Below are 21498 nucleotides of genomic sequence, written 5' to 3' on the forward strand. Positions count from 1 at the left end.
TCAGTGGGTGGGAGGAATACTTTTGCTTTAGTTTCAACATCATTGTAGTCAGTAAATACTACTCAGCTTAATAACCAATGATGTAATAGTAAGTGGTGGACTCTTCAGTTTGCCATAGTTAGTAGTATATTTTTTTGGATAATTGTCTTGTCTCATCAGAATAAACCAGTCACCCTAACAGGAATTGTGCTTTCATTCTCTTAAAATTTTATTACAACCACATCATTAAAATGTACCAAGAGTTTAAGTACTAAAGTTCAAAAAGCAAGGTGAGAAGTTACTCTAAGAATATGTGTATGTAAGAGGCTGGTTTACCTTTCTTTTGTTGTTTTGGTACTGGGGATTGAATCCAGGGGCATTTTACCACTGAGTCACATCCCCACTCCTTTTTTATTTTGACACAGGTCTCACTATGTTGCTTAGGGCCTTGCTAAGTTGCTGAGGTTGGCCTTGCACTTGTGATCCTCTGGCCTCTACCTCCCAAGCTGCTGGGATTACAGGCGTGCACCACCACACCTGGCTTACTGACCTTTGTTTTTGTGTATGAATGGAGATTGTGGGAGTATGAGAGACTTGCATTCCTTGCAGATTTTGAGTTGAAAGTGCTGCTCAAGCTTAGGCAGTTCAGGTGAGCTAGACCAGGTGTAGCTCACACCTTCTAAAAGCACTTGCTTTCTGTTCTGCAACTTGTTTCTGTTCTGTGGAGTCCCATTCTCCTTTAAGTGTAGTGTGCACCCGGTTATCAGACAGTGTGCTCGATTCCCTCACCTCTTTGATGTGTGTGTTTTTCATGCTGCTTTGAGTGCCTTGTTTCACTTTGATCAATGAGACTTGAAAACTGAATGGTAGGTAAAATAGTTTTGTTTCCACATAAAGAAGTCAGCCTTTGCCTTTTTCCAAGTACAGTGGGATTTGAAAATCTGTTTTCCATGTCATCTAATATTTCTGTGCTTCTACTATTGGTTACTTTCCTTGTTGACTAGGCAGTCTTTTTTTTTAAATTTTAATATTTATTTATTTAGTTATTTAGTTTTCGGCGGACACAACATCTTTGTTTGTATGTGGTGCTGAGGATCCAACCCGGGCCGCATGCATTCCAGGAGAGTGCGCTACTACCGCTTGAGCCACATCCCCAGCCCAGACTAGGCAGTCTTTGAGAAAGCCGTTTAAGATAGTGGCACATTTTCAGTGTTGATGGATAAATACATAGATCAGTTCATACTGTATTTTGGTTAAGAAAATCCTATACAGCAATTTTTAGTATCTTTTAGATCATGTCACTTTGTTTACTTTTACTTCCTGTTCATAAAATAGTTTTCTGCTTACTTTAAGGAAAGTTGTCAAATCTTTCAACATAAAATGATTTAAATTTGAGTTTAACTTTGATTAAACATAATCTAAATAATCTTAAAGTTAGATACTTAAAGATTCCATGCATAGATCTTCTGTGTGATGAAATTTGCTGTTTATTTTCCTAGCAGAAATTCAGGAAGCAAAGGCTCCCAGTCCTTCCATAAACCGGCAGACCAGCATTGAAACAGACCGAGTGTCTAAGGAATTCATCGAATTTCTCAAGACCTTCCACAAGACTGGACAAGAGATCTATAAACAGACCAAGATGTTCTTGGAAGGAATGCATTACAAAAGGGTAGGTTGAGAGTACTCACTGCTGTCAGAGGCTTAGTTTCAGGAAAAGTCATTGAGATAATATTAGAGTATAATCTTGTGATTTTACCCTGAGAAAATCAAGACCAATTGTTGACCTAAAAAAAGCCTCAAAACCAAGTTAAAACCTGGCTCTGGGCAAGTACTTTTCCACTGCAGCTCAATGAAGTTTAGATCATCTGACTTTGAAGCCACTTGAATTATGTGCTTGAGTAATAGCCCTGGTAGCTTGTTACCTCGTAGGGAGGATAAACTGCAAGCAGCCAGACACCTTCACTCTCTCTAATAATGACTAGACTGGTAGGTCTAGGCAGTGACATTGTTTGTTTTGTCTTCTGTATTTGTGTTTTTAGTTTTCCTCCTCTTGTTCAGGTAGGGAAAGATAGAATTTAAACACTGAAGGGGGGACTTCAGCACTGTCTAGTCTCAGTCCCTGTGTTTCATAGATGAGGGAGCTGAGAGCCGTAGAGGAGGGAGGGACCTGTTCAAGACTACCGAGCTAAATTTTTACCAGAGTAGGAACTGGAGCTGTGACTTCCACACCTGTCTCTTGAGCCCCTGATTTCTAAACCATAATTTCAATTGCAGAATTCATAAGACTACCCATGAAGGAATTTATTTTGTAAACAGGGGTTAATTCTACTTTAACATTCTTTAACCTTGTCAAAATTAAATCTAAATATCTCTTCTGTGACCTGAAGAGATCTTAAGAGAAAGGAAAAAGGGAATTTTAAAAACAGCAGAATGGGGCTGGGGATGTGGCTCAAGCGGTAGCGCGCTCGCCTGGCATGCGTGCGGCCCAGGTTCGATCCTCAGCACCACATACAAACAAAGATGTTGTGCCTGCCGAAAACTAAAATAAATAAATAAATAAATAAATATTTAAAAAAAAAATTTAAAAAAATTAAAAAAAAAAAAAAAAAAAGCAGAATGTTGAACTGATTCACGGTTTTCAAACATCACTATACCAATAAGCAGTAGACTTCTTTTTTTTTCCCTCCCAGCTGGGGATTGAACTCAGGCCTCATGCATGCCAGGCTTTACCACTGAGCCACATCCTCAGCCATTTTTATTTATTTTGAGACAGGGTCTTACTAAGTTTCCCAGAGTGGCTTTGAACTTTCTGAACTTGTGATCCTTCTGCCTCAGTCTCCCTAATAACTGGGATTACAGGTGTATCCAGCTTGTCAAAATATTTTTTTAAATGTCAAATTCAGTTTGTAAAGGAAAAAGCTTTCTTTCTTGCTCTTTAGGAATATAATGACATTGTAAGTAAGCAGCCCTCTTTTCCTTTTTAGGTATTTTGAGCAAATAATTACATTTGGAGTTCAGGCATGGAGGCAAGCTGTTGTTGTGTTTGTTTGTTTGTTTGTTTGTTTAATGTTAGAAGCAATGATAGGCTTCCTTAATGAAGAACTCAGAGTTCATTTGACATACAGCTCTCCTTTTCTAGCAGAATTAAAAACTGAAATTTTATACTTTATTCTTTAGCCCATGGTCTATGACACATATAGCATACATACTGTTTCATACTATATTTAAGAAAGCTACTCAATTGGGTTTGTTTTACTTTTGCTCAGAAGTGTGCTTTTTTGACTTTTTATTCAGTGTACTAAAATCAACAGGTGTAGGTACCACCATGCATAGCTCTTTTCAGAGCATTATTAATTGGTATCAGAGACCTGGGTATGGTCTCAGTTTCCTCCTGTTTTAAGAGCTGCTATGCAGCCCAGTCTTCATTTCTGCACTGTGTCTCATGGTTATGTGGGCAAAGCCTAAGCAGGCATCTTAGGAATCTTCGGCATGTGACACAAGGCTTGGCACACACCCGGTAGTGAGCAGATGTGGTGGTGGTGGTGTTTGGTACTGGGGATCAAACCTGGGGCATTTCACCATTGAGCCACATCTGCAGCCCCCGCCCCCTTTTTTTTTTTTTAATTTGAGACAGGGTTTCCCTAAGTTGCTTAGGACCTCACTAATTTGCTGAGGCTGGGTTCAAAATTGTGATCTTGCCCCAGCCTTCTGAGACACTGGAATCACAAGTGAGCGCCCATACCCAGCAGAACAGGTTTGTTTGTTTGTGGGGTTTTTTTTTTTTTTTCTTTTTGGAGCACTGAGGATTAAACTCGGGTACTCAACCACTGAGCCGCATCCCCAGCCCTATTTTGTATTTTATTTAGAGATGGGGTCTCACTGAGTTACTTAGCGCCTCTCTTTATTTAGCTGAGGCTAGCTTAGAACTCCTGATCCTCCTCCCTCACTCTCCCGAGTCACTGGGATTACAGGCATGTGCCACCGTGCCCAGCGGTTTATTTATTTGTTTGTTTATTTAAATATGGTGCCGAGGATCAAACCCAGTGCCTCACATGTGCCAATCAAGTGCTTTACCACTGAGCCACAACCCCAGCCCAAAGTATTTTCTTGATTAAAAAAAGTTTATTATAACCTCTACAGATGACATATATGAGTTTATTTATAGCCAGGTACTACCTAGCTGCTAAAAATGATTAACCTAGCTCTTCTCTGGGAATGTGAGATGAACAACATACCTGAACAGTTCTGGCCAGTAATTGAACTTGAATAAAACAGAACAAAAACAGTTTGTACTCTCTCATTTGTCTGGATGTAGAAATACTTAAAATAATGAACCTGGTGTGACTGCCTTTTTCAGCATATGAGGACTGCATACATGGTATACTTGAAATGAGTATGCTTAATTTTTAAATTTTATTTAAAAGGATTAGACCTCTGGTGTGCTTATTTTCCTGAAAAATCATTGAAGGCAGCAGAAATAAGCAATTAAAAAATATGAGGCTGAGGATATACAGATATATAGAGTGACTACCTCGTTGTGTAAGAGGTGGGTTCAATCCCTAGCTATGGGGGAGGAAAAAAAATTAAAACCTAAATAGATTAAATAGATTAACAGCAGTACAAAAGAGATTTAATGAAGGCAGGAGATGTAATTTAGTGGTAGAGCACTTACCTAGCATGCATGAGGCCATGGGTTCAATCCCCAGCACCATAAAGGAAAGAAAAGAAAAAAGTTAACCCGAACAATAGGAGATCTAAATTCTAATAATGGGAGTCTCACATGAAATACATAGAAAACTTGATTAAAGAAATGGTCAGTTGCATGTTTTCAAAACTGAAGGTGAAAAAAAAAGTTAAACAGTACCTTTCAGTATTAATATTGAAAGAGATATGCCCATTTCTGTTTTAAACTATAAAGAAAAATGTTTTTACGAAAAATAATTGATTTTGTACATAGTCATTATAGAAAGGTAATTCCAGGTAATAGTTAGCAAATACTTGAGGAAAAGGGTTTATTTTTATATTGCTGGACTATTTTTTGTGGAAAAACCTTTTGGAATTTTGTAGCGGTTAAAAGAATTTATGAGCACAAACCTGTCCCGTAGGTCTTGTGACAAGTACTGTGAAGGTGCAATCACCTTACTTGCAGCCTGACTACTGAGCCAGCCGTGGTTTCATGGATTCTGGTAGAAGACATGAATCTCCTGGGTCAGAGATAAAAGGCCAGTTTATTACTGATAGCAATAGCCAAATTATCAGCATTTGCACTAATTCCTTCAGTATCAAGTCCTACGGGCAATGCAATGATGACAGGTAATGCTAGTAGTCACAGTTGCATTAGAGAAGAGGAACCTTGAACTTAGATTCTGAATCTTTCACATGGACAGTGAGTCAGCCGGATCTTTGCTCTAAAAGGAATCATTGTCTTTATTGTATTGGGACAGTAAACAATCTACCCTTTCCTCTTTCTCTGCCTCCTAGTACTCTATATAAATACCCTTGAAAAGAGTGCAATGTCAAGGCCCTCATTGCCTCTGTTGTACGGAAGAGATGAGGGTTATTTCCCAGTGTCTTCACAGTATTACAAAGGGGGATGATAATAACGGATCACATTTACTCCTTCAGAGAAGGTTGAGCTAACCACATGCCCGGCTCTGATACTGGCCTGAGGTATAATGGTGAACAAAGCCCTCTTAGCCATGAGTTTTAGTAGGGGGGTTGGGGGTGGGAATAAGCAACAATCAGATCTATTAGAAAAAAGTTTTCTGAATTATAACATAAAATTTTAGTGACTGTGCAAAACCGGGGATGGTGATCCATTATCACCAGTACAACAGGACACTTAGGTCTTGAAAAGGTCAAAGTGTTTCCAGTTAACTGAGTCGAATAATAATCCTATGAATGACTACAGTTTGTTCATAGTTAAGCTGGGCATGGTGGCAAGCACCTGCATTCCCAGCTGCTCAGGGGGCTGAGGCAGGGGAATCTGCCCAGGAGTTCACAGCCAGCTTGGGCAACATAATGAGACCCTGTCTCAGAAGAGAAAAAAGTGAGAGAGTTACATGTCCTTCTTGTTTACGGTGATAATAGAATAGCAGAATGCTGGCCTTTTATTTTCCCCTTTAGACAGAAGGCTCTGGGAGCATTTTATTAACCTTTTTATATCATCGTTGGGCAGTTTTACTATTTATGTATTAAGTTTCTTTCTAAGTGGATAAAAATATGATTTTCAGAAAATTTTAGGGGGAAATAATCTTTGGGAAAACAGAATGATAGAAGTATAAAATTTTTGTGAAGAGGAGGGAAGAAAAATTCGTGGAAAGGAGGCTTCTAAAATCTAGCAGCCTTTGAGATGTATTCTAAAATGAAAGTTATCACAACCAGATGAGATTTTGGTAAAAATCAGTGATACCAGAAGCAGTGTGAGTTCTTCAGGAGCAAATTTTACAACAAGTGGAGAGAAGGGGAGACAGAGCCCCATCTTGCTACCAGCTGCTGAAAGACCCAGCTTACGTATAGACTGTTCTAGATGCGAGTTTCCTGTGGAGGCTAAGCGGGAACATCTCAGAGGAAAGGAATGAGATTTATCACAGCTGTGGAGAGAAGCTGAGCTGAGCTGCTGGCGATGTTTCAGTGGCCAGGGGAGGTGAGTGGGAATAACTTGTAAAGTGGAGCTCGAGGAGAGTGGGGGTGCTCAGTGCTGCGTTGTGTGCGAACCCACCAAGGCGGGAGGCCAAGATTTCCTGCTGAGGATTGATTCTAAGCCAGCCAGGGCTCCTCTGTGGATGACCAATGTAGACAGCATGGGACTGCAGGCAGAGTGACCCCAAAGTGCCATGGGGCTTACCGACCTGGAAGGCTGTGCTTTCTAGGGGAACTGAGGGGACTGGTGAGAGTGAGGCCAGTCTGCACAGAGAACAGTGTAGTAGTGTAGAGAGGTGGAAAGCCAGGAACAGGGCCTCGAACAGCAGGGCAGTTAGGACTCAGCGGGGTGGTTTGGGCCGAGGGCACACCATGGACACTGAGAGAGTCGGTGTCCAGATCCTGAGCCGGGACCACCAGTTCAATGCTAGTATCTGAAATAAATTGAAAAGTGGGAAAGAGCAAAAGTTGGGGAATAGCTGAGTGCAGATGGGTGGTGAGGAAGACCCTTTTCACATCAGCTTAAAGTTGACATTGACATTGGAGAAGGTGAACAGTAAACACACACAGTGTACCTGTATAATCACTAAAACCAAATAAAATCACAGAGCCCCACGTTATAGGGGTGTGGTGAAGTCAGTGACTGCACTCGGCTAATGGCAGTGCACATTGGGTTTCTGAGGATTGGCTCCAGCAGTAGATACTTGGAGCTATCAAGGTGATTTAATGCCACTTTTGGAATAGTTACAAAAAAAATAACTCAAAAGATAACAGTCTCAAAAAAATTGTACATAGGCCGGGCTCAATGGTGTACAGCTGTAATCCCAGCACCTTGGGAGGCTGAGGCAGGAGGATTGACAGCTATAATCCCAGCACCTTGGGAGGCTGAGGCAGGAGGATTGGGAGTTCAAAGTCAGCCTCAGCAAAAGCAAGGCACTAAGCAACTAAATAATATATTTAGACTCTGGCTCTAAATAAATAGAAATATTTATAAATAAAATACAAAATAGGACTGGGGATGTGACTCAGTGGTCAAGAGTTCCCCTGAGTTCAATCCCTGGTCCCTGTCCACCTCAGCAAAAAAGAAAAATTGTTCATAGCTACTATACATAACAGTAAAAAAATGGAAGCAGGGGGCTGGGGTTGTAGCTCAGTGGTAGAACAATCACCTAGCATATGTGAAGCACTGGGTTCAATTCTCAGTACCACATTTTAATAAAAATAAAATAAAGTTCCAACAACAACAACAAAATATTTTAAAAAGGGAAGGGGGAAGCAGGCCAAATGCACAGTGATAGAGCATGGTTAAACAAATTGGCTACGCCATCAAAGATGATTAAGTAGATTAGATGGATGAAAATGTACATAAGTTATGTTAAGAATATGTATATAGAGTGAAAAAAGGTCATGACATCATAAAATATGAATGGGTAGGTTATTGTCCCTTGCAAATGAATGTAATTTGTAAGTACTTTTCAGATGAGCACCAGTGCAAGGAGTTGGTTTGGAAATCTCTCACGGTTGAGAGCTCTGCTTGGGGGCTTTGTCCAGCTGCCAAGCAGCCTTTTCCTCCCTCTGTTTCAGGATCTGAGCATTGAGGAGCAGTCAGAGTGTACTCAGGATTTTTACCAGAATGTGGCAGAAAGAATGCAGACCCGTGGAAAAGGTAACTGTGCTAGCCAGCCATTGAGGGTTGCTGGTGTTAGCACAGGCTGCTGCCCACCTCCTAACAGTGCCCTCCTCCTCTACCAGCCTGGCTGGTTGGCCACAGCCTCCAGTGAACCACTGCATGACGTCGTGGCCACTGGCTCATGCTTGGCAGTGCCTTCCAAGACAACCAGAGCAGTGGAGCGTTGTCTGAATAGGTGTTGCCATCTCTGTTGTGGGTGAAGGGGAAGTGGATTGAAGCCCTTTGTCCATTGGAAAGCTTTTCTAAACGAATCCCCATTTAGAGTCACCATTTTGGTGAGTCATTGTTCATGATGATGATATGTCCTTAAGGGAATTCGGGCAACCAAAAAAAACATGAGAATCATGGACTTGGGATTTTAAATATTCTTCTGAAATTTGACCTGCTTTGCTGTTGTACCTTAGGATGTACTCAGCACACACGCCTATCCGAGAACCTGCCCCACATGTACCTCGGGATCTCAGTGGTGTTATAGTAACCCTCCGAGAGATGAAAGGAAGCTGGCCAGTGTCCCTGGGTCTTGGGAATTCAAGTGCTTGGCTGATGACCGTGCTGAGGTTATGTAGCAGATAGTGTGAAGACGTTCTCTTAATTTAAAATGTCCGCCCTTCTCTTGAGCTTTTTGTATCCACCGTGTGTTTCAGTCCCTCCAGAAAGAGTTGAGAAGATAATGGATCAGATTGAAAAGTACATCATGACGCGCCTCTATAAACACGTGTTCTGCCCAGAAACCACAGACGATGAGAAGAAGGACCTCGCCATTCAGAAGAGGATCAGGTACTCATCTTGCTTTCTTCTGTTTGGAAGAACACGTTGTCCGAAAGTAAGGCACCTGCGCTTCAGCCCTCAGGAGACTGGGAAAGCCACACTGCCTGCCCGTGCCTGAGCACAGGACAGCTGTGGCCCCAGAGGAAGGGCCTGGGGTAGTCTTGCTCGTATGTCAGACTCCAGCAGTTTCAGATTTGTGTTTGAAATTGATTCACATCACCAAGATTTCCAGGGAACAGGACTGGTTTTGTGTTTCTGTGCATTCTTGTCTGGCAGGGGCCGTGAATACCCCCTCAGGGTGGCGGTGTCACCTTCCTTCGCACCTCTGTGCCCACTGTTCAGCCGTTCCTGCAGTCACTCCTTTCCCAATCTCAGGACCAGTGGAGTGAGCCACAGTGCTCTGCAGTCCACTGGCGGTGGCACGCTTGGGGACAGGCCTCCTAGGTGTGGGAATGGTTCCAGGGCTGGGCCCTAATATGTATGGAGGAGAGGGCCCTGGGAATCCCAAACAAGGGCCACACAAGGGACTGGTAGCTCTTTACCCAGAGGTAAGCAGTCGGTTCTGGGCCAGGGGAAGGTGGAGTCCATGGTGGGAGCCAGATGTAGCGAGTGGCTGCTAGACTGAGGTGCGGGCGAGCATTAGCCACACAAGTAGAGAGGTCCACAGCAGTCTTGGTAGGGACTTGGGGAGTGTAAAGGACATTGAGGATGCAGAGCAGCAGTTGTTCTCAGATCTACATGTAGAGTGCTTTCCAGTCTCAGTAGTAAACACTCCTTTCACCCAGTGTAATGGTCTCGTGCTCTTCCTGTGACAGGCGTGGAAGAGACACCTCGTTTTAGCATTCTCTTTACTCGGTTAGGTCAGTTGAGCTCCTGATGCATGCAGAGGTGTTGCTCTTGGGCCCAGGATGGCCTGATTGCTCAGCCATGCCCCTTTCCTGTAGCTGAAGGGAGGGCAAGACAAAAGACCATCTCCCATTCTTGGAACTCTCTTGACTGTCTCTCTCTTTGTAGAGCCCTGCACTGGGTTACACCTCAGATGCTTTGTGTCCCTGTCAATGAAGAAATTCCAGAAGTGTCTGACATGGTGGTGAAAGCGATCACAGGTCAGTGAAACAGGCTGTTGGTGGGTGCTCCCTGGTGGCTTGACATTGCTGTCAGTCCAGTTTTCAGTGAGCAAAAGTCAGGAAAGTGTTTGCAAGAGTGTTTTCTGAATTTTATGCATTCAGAATAGCAGATAAACTCCTCTTCCCCTTCATTTTTAGAGATCAGAGTCTTATTGTTTGAGCATTGAACTAGGGGCAAATAGAGCTAAAATGAATTTCTTAAGACTGAGTTGCATTTGTGTATTCAAAATAATTTTGAATGCAAGCAGGGAATTGGTGAGGCACAGTAATCCTTGAGCTGGAGAACATTAAGAAGGTGCCTCTGGTTGGTCATTAACCTGAGGGAGAGGTATGCTTGGAATGATTCCCTGGTTTGATCAGGAAGAAAAACAAAGTGCCCCAGATGGATGTGGCCCTATCATTCTGTGCAGGTGCAGGCATCTGATGCCGTGTCTGTCCATTATTCAGAGGAGTAACCACTCCTGCTAGGAGGTGGTGCAGGATGGCACAAGTTCAGCATAGTCGTTAAGAGGCCTTGGCCAGCCTCCCCTCCACCAGGGAGGGAGTCAGAAGGCTCCTCCCCTGGCTGCTGCTGCTGCTGCTGCTGCTGCTGAAGTCCTGCTGGGGAGCAGAGGGGGTCCCTAGGTGCTGCAGTGCCAGAGGCAGGCCACCAGCAGGCTGCTCCAGGAGAGCCACCGGGAGAGATGGTGGTTTCACGAGGGCTGTGAAGAGGGAGTTCCCACATACTAGGTTCCCATGGGAACCTGCTTGTCTCCGTGCCTCTGTGCATGGGTCTCTCCAGATGTTCTCTGCCTCCTCAGGCTCTGCACCCTTCAGCTCCTGTAGCTAGGTCGGCTACTCTCATTTTTGTGCAGGTTCTGAGGACTAAGTGTATCTGGTCTAGCTAAATACTGTTGTCTTCATTATGCCAGGCTTTCTCACTAGGCTTTCACAGGTCCCAGTACTGAAAGCTCGGTCCTTGTCCCCGATGCCCATCAACAGTAAGGTCAAGGTTTTGAAAGGGATAAATTCCATTGCTCTGCCAGCAAAGGAGAAAGGCACTGGACTTAGGTCTCAGAGGCTGCCATTCTAGCTCTGGGGACAGATACTGTCAGAGGATGTGGCCAATGTTTACTTCATCCTTAAGAGGGCTGTTGTCCCACCTCCAGGTTTGCAGTCTCTTTGTTCAAATGGGCAGTAACTTGAAAGGCTGAGAGCTCGGCTGGGCATAGGAGGAGTGCTATTCCCTGGTGTTGTGGAGGGAGGGGGAAAGGGAGGGGGAGTGGAGTGGACCTCTGCTACTGCGCAGTCATCCAGCCCTACCCTCTGCTCAGGGACCCCGTAGGAGATCAGAGGTGGGCTTGGACTTGGTGTTTGGTTTTTCCAGAGACTAAAAACCACAGGGCAGACCTTGTGAAACCAAAAATCACAAGTGGAAAACTGTTGTTTGCTTAAAAATAGAACTAAAAAAGAGTATTGCAGGATGTCCAGAGTTGAACAGCCTTTGTAAGGCCATACTTTCTCAAGGCAGCTGAGATAGGGTTCAAGAGATCTTTTGATAGTAGGAATTCAAAAACAAACCTTCAAAAAGCCTTCTTGGTCTTTCTCTCCCATCTTGGTCCCCATGTCTTGTCACTTTCTAATCTAAAATTGTCTGCCTGAGTACAAGAGTCACCAGAGTGGACACTAGCTGTAAACAGTAAAATTAGGAGTATTGGCTGGATTTCCCCAGGTCACCCCGTGTGCTCAGAGTTGGCCCTGTGAGTCTTGTTTGTTAACACACTAGTTGATGTCTGTCTCTAGAGGAAGGTAGATGGGGAAGGGTTCTCCTGGTCCCAGCCTTGGCACTGGGGCTCCTGGAAAGGGCTTCTCTTGGCACTGTGGGCTTCTGAAAAGGGCTTCCCTACTGTGATGAAAGGCTTTGAGACCCTTCAGAGGACAGTATGCTAGAGGAGCTGGTCATAGGGCCAGAAGCAGCTCACATGTGCAGATGTGCAGCAAAGTCAAGCATTCAGAAACAGCCTCGGGAGGATGGGCCCTGAAGCTGCAGGGAGAGATGGCCAGTGTACCCCTGTGTTTTTTCTCTGATAGCTAGAGGAAAGAAAGTTTAAAACCACTAATGTGAAAAACCAAAAACCAAAAAAGTTTTGAAATCTTAATTCTACAAATTTGATCTTAAAACTCCTTGAGAGATGCTCCAACAATAGTTTTATCTTTTAATCAAATTCAAGGAGAAAAATCTTATTCATTGAAAAACTTTTCCCAAGGGAACCACTGGATCTTGAAGCCTGGCCACGGCTGACCAGGTCTGAACCACCCGTTTCCCAGTGCAGTGGTCCTGAGGCCCGACTTGGCAGCTGTGGTGTCCTGGGCCGTGGACTTGCACCTAAGTAGGGAATGTCCACGGGGGCCTTGGCTGGTGCCCAGGGTTCATGTGAGGCTTCCGGTGTAAGGAGGCAGGGGCAGTGAATGCAGCTGTCCAGGGGATGGTGGGGCAGGCAGGAGATGCAGCCAGTCCCTCCGCACGGTGTGGTTCGTACACTTCTGGGCAGGGGACCCATTTTCAGGGCAGAGAGGTAACAGCTGTAAGGTCTGCTGCAGAGCTGCAGAAATGGGGAGAATCATCCAGGCCAGTCAAACACTCTTCAGGAGTCCCTTTTCTTTCTCTCACTCTTCTCCCTCCCTCGCTCCCACCCTTTCTTCCTTACCTCTTGCAGTGGGGTCTCGCTGGGTTGCCCAGGATGGTCTGGAATTCTGGGCTCAAGTGAACATTCTGCCTCAGTCTCCCGAGTAGCTGGACTACAGGCGTACCACCTTTCCCAGCTTCAGGATTTCTTAAAAGAAGAATGTGTCCCCCCAGGGAGGAGAGGGAGGATCCCATCATCAGCTTCTCTTAGCTCCAAGAGTTTGGGTACAAGGAGATGTCAGTGCCTTTGGTCAGTGTCTAAAGTCCCTGTTCTGATTAAGCGGCTGCTCTTACGACCTCTGCCTGACCTGGAGCCATCTGCCTAGAACACTAGTTCTCAGCTGGGCACCTCTGCCTGACCTGGAGCTATCTGCCTAGAGCACTGGTTCTCAGCTGGGTACCACTGCCCCCAGGGAACATTTGGCATCATCTGGGAGAGAAAAAAAAGTCATTTTTTTCCTGGTGCTGTGGATCAAGCCCAGGGCCTCAAGCATGCTAAGCAGGCACTCTACCCCATCCCCATCTGGAGACTATTTGAATGCCTGCCACATCTACAGAGGAGCTGGTGGCTCTGGAGGATGAGGTCAGGGGTGCTCTGAACATCCTCGGGACAGTCCCCTACAGCTAGGTAGGTGCTAGAGTGAGAAAACATGACCCAGAGGTCTCTCCTGTGCTGCTGTCAGAACTCCACGAAAGATCAACCTGGATGTTGGGGTGGGCTAAGGTAGGCATACTCAGCCCTACTGGTTGCCAGTAAAAGCCCTGGACAGAGACCCAGTGCAGTCATTCAACAGCTTGAGTGTCAGTCACAGTAAGCAGTAAGGGCGGGAAATCATGACTCCAGGTAAAACAAAGGCAGCTGTGAGTTTCTTGCTTTTCGCTTTTTCCTCCCATTTCATCCAGTGAAGGGCCGTGTGAATCAGGGGGCTGCAAGCTGGAGTTGGGTTCCAGAAGGACTCAATTGGGGGCAGAGGAGCAGCACCTGGGAATCGTCCTTGTCCCATCCCCCTCCTGCTTCCCTCCTGCTTCCCTCCTGCTTCCCTCCTGCTTCCCTCCCGCTTCCCTCCCGCTTCCCTCCCCTCCCCTCCCCTCCCTCTGCCTGCCAGTTCTGCCCAACAGTGGCAGCCAGACACTTCACTTGTTACTCACTTTGGAAAGGAAAGACTAATGAGCAAGAGGTTGAAAGTTTGATAAAGTTAAGACTGGGATGGAGCTCAGGGGAAGGGTGTGCAAGGCCCTGGGTTTGATCTCTTTGAAAAGGTTTAAAATAGAGTCTCAAAATCAACAGTAAAAGGTAGAAGGCTAAATAAGATAAATGAAAACAGTAACGATGGAGCTGGGCACAGGGTGTTCCCTGCGGTTTCAGCAGCTCTGGAGGCCGAGCAGGGGTTGCAGGTTTGAGGCCAGCCTGTAGGATTAGTAGGACCCTGTCTCAAAAAATTTTAGGAGAAAAAAGTAGTAAAACTGGTAAAGAAAAAAGGAGGTGCAGCGACTTACTCCAAAGTAGGGGTTGGGGGAGATTGGGACATAGCAGTGATAATTATAAGCCAGAATTGAAAAAGCCTGACCACACATGTGCGTTATGTAATTCACACACCCCAAAATGTGAGTGTGGCCAGTAAACACATTAGGCAGTTAAAACAAGGCCCCTACACTGTCTGGCACATCTGACCCCACACCTTGTCTTCCCAGCTGGGGTCCTGGGAGGCCCCCAGAGAGCAGGACCCAGCGCACACCACCGTCTGTCACTGCAAGTATGTGTGGTCAGGTTGAGCTACCTCCCCGCCTTTCCTTCCCCGAGGCCCAGCTGAATCAGATGTGTGCACATTGACGTACATTCTCTTCCTTGTGTTATTTGGGCCATATTGACAGTTATACTTAGACCATCCTTCAGCCGGGCGCATGGCCCATGCCTGTGATTCCAGTGACTTGGGAGGCTGAGGCAGGAGGATCACAAGTTTGAGGCCAGCTTTGGTAACTTAGCAAGACCCTGTCTTAAAATAAAGAGGGCTGGGGATGTGGCTCAGTGGTAGAGCACCCACTCCTGGGTTCATTCCCTGGTAACAAAAAAATGTAAAGATAAAGAAAAAAAACATCCTTCATAATCTCTTCTCCTGCATGTGTGTGAGAGTCAGACCGACACTGAGGATCAAACCCAGGGGCTCTCTTCCACTGAGCCACATCCCCACCCTTTGGTTTTCTGATTTGTTTTTTTATTAGACCATTACAGTTACGCATGATATTTGGGCTCCTTTTGACAACATTGTACATGCACAGAATTTGGTTTCAATCCCGCTCCCCTCCCTTTTCTTCCTCTCCTCACTCCCCCTGTTTTTGATCTTCCTTTCACACCTTCATTTACCCATTTTTTATTGGTACTTTACGTGTACATAAAAGTGGTATTTCCTTTGGAGCTTTTATGTGTGTATATAACACGATTCTATTAGATTCTGTTAGAGACAGGGTGTCACTACGTGCTCAGGTTCTTAATAGGTTGCCAAGGCTGGCCTGAACCTTGGGACCCTCCTGCCTCCTGAGTCCCTGGATTGCAGGCGTGAGCCGCCCTGCCCAGCTGTCCTGCTCTTGTGCACTTCTAAGAGCCCATTAGTGTGGGGCATGTGGCTCACCCCAGTGATCATTGAAATTCAGGAGGCTGAGGTGGGAGGATTGCAAGTTCAAGGCCAGCCTAAGCAATTTAGGGAGATGCTTGTCCCAAAACAACAACAACAAAAAAAAAGAATTGGGGGATATGGCTCAGTGGGGTCAGTCCCTAGAACTGCAAAAAGAACCCCCTCGTTGGATTTGGTGGTAGTCACAGGCAGTGAAGTAGTTTTCTGAGAGAAATGAAGAATTATTTTGAGGTAAATTTATACCCCTGCTTTATCCCTTCTGCCCGCAAGTGGGTTGTCAGTGTCCTGCAGCTTCTGTGGACACCTTAGCTGATGGAGATCCCAGCCACGGGGACTAGCTTCTATGGGCCTAAGCGGGCTGCATTCTGAGAGCCACATGAGGGGCTTGGTGTGGTAGCCATGTTGCTTGCTTGATTAATTGATTGATTGATTTTGAGGATGGACACAATATCTTTGTTTTATTTATTTATTTATTTTTATATGTGGTGCTGAGGATAGAACCCAGTGGCTCACGAAGCATGTGAGGCGAGCACCAGCCATTGAGCCCCAGCTCCAGCCCCATGCCATGTTGCTTTTTACTTTATTTTTAACATGTTAACTGTACACGTTAGTGGGGTTTGACGTATGGCCACACATGCAATGATCCCATCAGGGTCATTTCCTAAGTGCTTGTGAGCTGTGGCTGCCCCTCTGCTGTGGAACCCTGGATGGAGTCCCCACTGTCCAGCTGTGTTGTCCCTGTGACCAGCTTCCTCCTTCCCCCTAGGAGTCACTACTGTGCTTTCAGGTCAGCTTTAGCACAAAGTGGGCACCTTGAGACCTTGAGATGGAGTCTGAGATGCACAGAGAAACAGGCAGTGGGGAGGCTTCTTTAAACCATCTTCCTCTCAGTCTCCCACTGTGACTAGAAGCCAGCGGTAGACGAGGGCACGTTGTGTAGCTTCTCTCTCTTTTTTATTTGTGTATGTATCATATGTGTATTTTAGTTGTAGGTGGACACAGTGCCTTTATTTATCTTTATGTGGTGCTGAGGATGGAACCCAGTGCCTCTCCTGTGCCAGGCAAGCGCTCCGCCCTGAGCCCCAGCCCCAGCCCCAGCTCCCGTGTGCAGTCTCTCAGACCTCTGTTCCTCGCCCTGGGTGCTCTGAGCTCCAGGCGAAGCCTGTGGAAGCACTTGTGCTGCCTGGTGGGGCGCCTGCTCTGTGGGCGAACCCCAGTCACATTCATGTGCTGAGGGTGCAACCCAGTGCCTTACATGTGCCAGACAAGCGCTCCACCACTGAGCCCCACCCAGCCCTATCCTGTTGCGCTCTTGGGCTCTGGGTTTTTCATGCTAGGTGACCACTGGGGTGGGAGTCAGTGAGAACACCTGTGTAACCTGACAGATAAGGACAGTTACCCTCTTGCTTCTTGGGTGTGACTATTTTCCCACGCATAGCACTGTCTCTCTGCCCTGTAGACATCATTGAAATGGATTCGAAGCGTGTGCCTCGGGATAAGTTGGCCTGCATCACCAGGTGCAGCAAGCACATCTTCAACGCCATCAAGGTCACCAAGAGGGAGCCCGCTTCTGCAGATGACTTCTTGCCCACGCTCATCTACATCGTGCTGAAGGGCAACCCCCCACGCCTGCAGTCCAACATCCAGTACATCACCCGCTTCTGCAACCCCAGTCGGCTGATGACCGGGGAGGATGGCTACTATTTCACCAACCTGGTGAGGGCTGCGCTCAGTGTTGTGCAGGAGACCAGGAAGGGGGTGCTCCAAGGCCGTGCGGGTCACTCACAGGCCTACGGCTGGTCCTTGCTCACAAGGGAGGAGTAGGCATGGCTAGGGTGCTCACTTTGTGCCACAGAGCCCTTGTGACCCAGAGTGAGTGACTCTACTGCAAACAGAGGGCACAGCCCCACCTCTATAGGCATCACCAGGGTCCTGCGTGGGCTGGGAGTCACTGCACTGGGCTGTTTCCACCCTGAGAGAGTCCAGTCTTCAACAGTAATCCGATTGATTGATTGATTGATTTTGAAGGAAAGGGGAGAAAGGAAAGAGACTTTGTGTGTGTGTGTGTGTGTGTGTGGTGCTGAAGATTGAACCCAGGGCCTTGTGCATGCAAGGCAGGCAGGCCACCAATTGAGCTGAATACCCAGCCCTGTATCCCCCTTTTTTTTTTTTTTTTGGTACCATGAATTGAATTCAGGGTCACACCACCACTGAACCACATGCCCAACCCTATTTTTAGAGACAGGGTCTCACTGAGTTGTTTAGCGCCTTGGCATTGCTGAGACTGGCTTTGAACTCATGATCCTCCTGCCTCAGCCTCCCAAGCCACTGGAATTACAGGTGTGTACCACTGCACCTGGCTCCTATAATCCATTTTTAAAACGCTTGAAACAGTAGAATGAAATTCACCAAATTATACTGTGTACATACATGAATTCTACCCTTATGTGTATCTATAAAGTACTAATTTTAAACAAAAACTGTAAATATTAAACAGAAGGAAAACCAGTAGAGAGGAGGAACAGGGAGGGAAAGGGGAAGCACCGGGGACTGAGTGGAGCGAATTCTGTCCCATGCGTGTGTGACTGTGTCGGGTGACCCTGTTCCTGTGTGTGCCTGTAGCGCACCAGAGCAAGCCCCAGGAAGCGATGGGGGTCACTTGGCCTGCTCTGCTTCCCCCGGCATCCTGATGCCGCCTTTATCTGGAGTTGGTTTTGTCCCTTGGCTCCTGCCACCCACTTCCCCTTGTCCCTGTGTGGCCTTGGTGTTTCCCCCTTGTGTTCCTCCCTGGCGTCTGTCCTCCACTGTCCACTGTGCTGTCTTGCCTGGTCACAGAGTTCTGCCCGTCTTGGGCTCACACGATTTGCTGAGAGCTGAGACTCTCTCTCTTCAGTGGCCTTTTCTTTCCTGCCCTGTGTCCATTCACACTCCAGGAGTGTCAGGATCTCCTTGGGTTCCCTCCCCGGGCAGTAGGGGAGTGGCCACACAGAAGACAGTTGTGAGGGTGGCACATACTCCTTAGAGGGATGACTTGCTCTACTTGTTCTGAGCAGTAGTGTAGGTGGGTGGGTTTCTCAGAAGATGTTCTGAGAGTCATCTGTTTCTCTCTGTTTTGTCGTACATACCTTTCTTGTGAAAATAGCTTTTTCCCTACTTCTTTTTATTGGCGCATTATAATTGTATTGAAAATAGCTTTTTAAAAAATATGCATCTAGTATATGTCCCTTGTAGAAAATTTTAGTCAGTATGAGAAAGCGGCAGGCCTCTCCTAACTGGGCCTTCTGTGCTGGCCGTGGCTGCCCAGTTGCTCCCCCCTGCAGAGCCAGGAATGTTAGAGTGCCAGCAACTCCCCCAGGGTCACACACCACTGCTCTTCAGGGACAGAGGTGACAGCTGACCACTGATGTTAATACCTCTCCAAGGACCAGAGGTCTATGTGTATCAGGACTTCCAGGATCCATAGGCACCAGCTGCCCCTGCCTGGCCAGAGCTCTGCAGGGAGTGGCTGGTGGATCCCTGCGAGCTGCACACAGGCCTGGACCTCCTGGGAGAATGAAGGAAATATGGTTGGTGGTTTTTGAAGCTGACCTATATGGAGGTTCACTAGTCTGTGTGTTTACTTTTGCTTCCATTTTAACTTCTCTGTGACAAGGTTTTAAAAATCTGAATACTTACAGCTTGTCTAATCTGACTGTAATACCGTCCTCCTCTTCCTGCAGTGCTGTGCTGTGGCTTTCATTGAGAAATTAGATGCCCAGTCTTTGAATCTGAGTCAGGAGGATTTTGATCGCTACATGTCCGGCCAGACCTCTCCCAGGAAGCAAGAGCCCGAGGGCTGGTCTCCTGATGCCTGCTTAGGTGTGAAGCAGATGTATAAGAACTTGGATCTCCTGTCTCAGTTGAATGAAAGACAGGAAAGAATCATGAATGAAGCCAAGAAACTTGAAAAAGACTTAATAGATTGGACAGATGGAATTGCAAAAGAAGTTCAAGACATTGTGGAGAAATATCCACTGGAAATTAAGCCCCAAAGTCAACCATTAGCAGCTATTGACTCTGAAAATGTTGAAAATGACAAACTCCCCCCACCATTGCAGCCTCAGGTTTATGCCGGATGAGGACCTGACGTGGGAGTGTTGCTCTAGGCCTGCAGCCTTCAAGCGGGGGTCTGGAGTTCGACTCCATTGCTTATAGATGCCAGAGTATTTTTAAGGTACAGTTCGTGGGGGTGGTTTGTTTGTTTTGTTTTGTTTTTCCAGGTAGGAGAAGCTTAGTTAATAATAAAGTACTATTTATTTGAGTTATTGAAACAGATTCATTTAAGGTTTATGTGGAAACTTTGCCTACACCTTCTTTTCCTCCATGATTTTCTGTGGGCCTCCTCCTCAGTTCGCTGTGGTCTGGTTTTGGGGAGTAATTGCCTTCTAAAGGGTGAAACAAGCAAATGCTGTCAAGTTGTGTTTAAGAGAGTCCTCTGTTACCACTGTCCCACGGTTTGAAGGAGTTTGTAATTGTAAAGACAGAAGAAATGTTGATAAGTAAATATGTAAAATTGTAAATATGTATAAAAAAAAGAACGGGTGTCTGCTGCATGTGGCATTTCATGTGTTTTTTTAATTTAGTTTAAAATGAGCTCTGTGGGATATTTGTCTTTAGCACCATCTTATTTGGTTTGCCCACCCAGAGGAACCCCGGAGCCTTTCTGTGTGCCCCTTGTACTGTGGACTTCATCTTGGACAGTGAGGTCAGTGTAGCCGAGGCTGTGACACCAGTGAGGTGACACCAGTTGTCCTGAGTCACGGCCACTTGCTGGTTGTCTAGATTGTTGGACATGAGCTGGCCCTGCTGGCACCTGCCCCTGTTCAGCCAGCAAGTCTGGCTGGCCCTGGTCGGGGTGTGCCGGGGGAGGTGGGTGTGACGAGAGCTGGGGGGAGCCCTCAGCAGGGCTGCGCGTGGTGATGGTGCCCCTCTGCCTCCTTTGGAAGGGGCTCTCTGCAGTGCTGACAGGCCCTGGCCTGAGAATGTGGCCTAGGGCTGCCTGTGCTTTGGGGGTGTTCAGCAGCGCTCCGGCCCTCCGTGCCCACTAGCAGCAGCAGTCCCTCAGGGCTGTGGAAAACTGCCCACTGATCCCATTGAGAACCACAGGCCTCTCTTGAGCAGGGGAAGCCACCTGGTGGTCCTCGCCATGGGGCGCTGGCTGCCTGCAGTGTGCAGCCTTCATCCCTGACCAGTGATGTCTGTAGGTGTCAGGGTGCTTGTGAGATGGTGAATGGCCCCAGGGCACCATCCTGAACAGCGTCCCCCACAAGCAATCAGGTAAGGCCCCTGCTCTCCCAGTACCTCTGAGAGCTCACTGCAGGTCTGCAGGCTGGTGATTCAGGAATAAAACAGGGTGAATGTGAACTCTTCACCCTTTAACTGTACACATAGAACCTGTCCCACTCGACACAGCTCCTGTCCTCAAGTGTACCGAAGACATGAAGCAATCGAGCCTCCCAGTCACCAGCTCTCAGGGACGGTAACAAGTCCATCTGTGCTGGTGAGAATCTCCCTGAGTAACGTGGCCCACAGGTTTTGGTGGATCGCTTTCCCATTTTTCCTTTTTGTTTCGTATGTACTTTCTAGGTGCTAATAGAGGTGTACAGAGTCTTAATTCTCCAGGAAATACAGTTGACGGGGTTGTACATGATGATCTTTAAATAAAATATGCAAATCAGCCTCCCACACAAGCTGATCTACTTGGGTTTCTCACAGCTCATTAAAGTAGCGTGGAGAGTCCCCATGGTCCAGCTCTGCAGGTGGGACTCGGCCGTGTGCAGGAGGCGTGGGTTGTCTGGAGTGGCACCACAGCGCCAGGGTTTCCGCTCTCCACAGGGAAATGTGGTGTGTCATGTCCTGTAGCTGTCGTGACTGGAAGAGCCTTCTATAAAGAAGTTCTTCTCCATGGGTGTTCACGGTCCGTCCCTCTTCCATATAGGTCGACTTTGGCTCGGTATT

The 21498-nt window shown here is 46.6% G+C and overlaps 1 protein-coding gene across 3 annotated transcripts in view; it reads left to right on the top strand.

Annotated features, from left to right (window-relative positions):
• Rabgef1 (RAB guanine nucleotide exchange factor 1) overlaps positions 1-20093 on the top strand; it is a 34833-nt gene extending 14740 nt beyond the window's left edge. The window contains exons 3-8 of one of the 3 annotated variants that reach the window (XM_015491391.2): positions 1482-1648; positions 8206-8287; positions 8956-9088; positions 10094-10185; positions 16961-17217; positions 19221-20093. In XM_015491391.2, coding sequence (XP_015346877.1) covers positions 1482-1648; positions 8206-8287; positions 8956-9088; positions 10094-10185; positions 16961-17217; positions 19221-19619 — 1130 coding nt within the window. In that variant the 3' untranslated portion in view covers positions 19620-20093. Of the gene's footprint in view, positions 1-1478; positions 1649-6600; positions 6626-8205; positions 8288-8955; positions 9089-10093; positions 10186-16960; positions 17218-19220 lie in introns of those variants that run through there. The other 2 variants (XM_015491390.2, XM_048789874.1) reach the window with 2 other exon arrangements.
• Positions 20094-21498: the final 1405 nt, after the last annotated feature.

The sequence above is a fragment of the Marmota marmota genome, unplaced genomic scaffold (genome assembly GCF_001458135.2).
Source record: "Marmota marmota marmota unplaced genomic scaffold, marMar, whole genome shotgun sequence".
In the NCBI taxonomy this organism is placed as follows: Eukaryota; Metazoa; Chordata; class Mammalia; order Rodentia; family Sciuridae; genus Marmota; species Marmota marmota.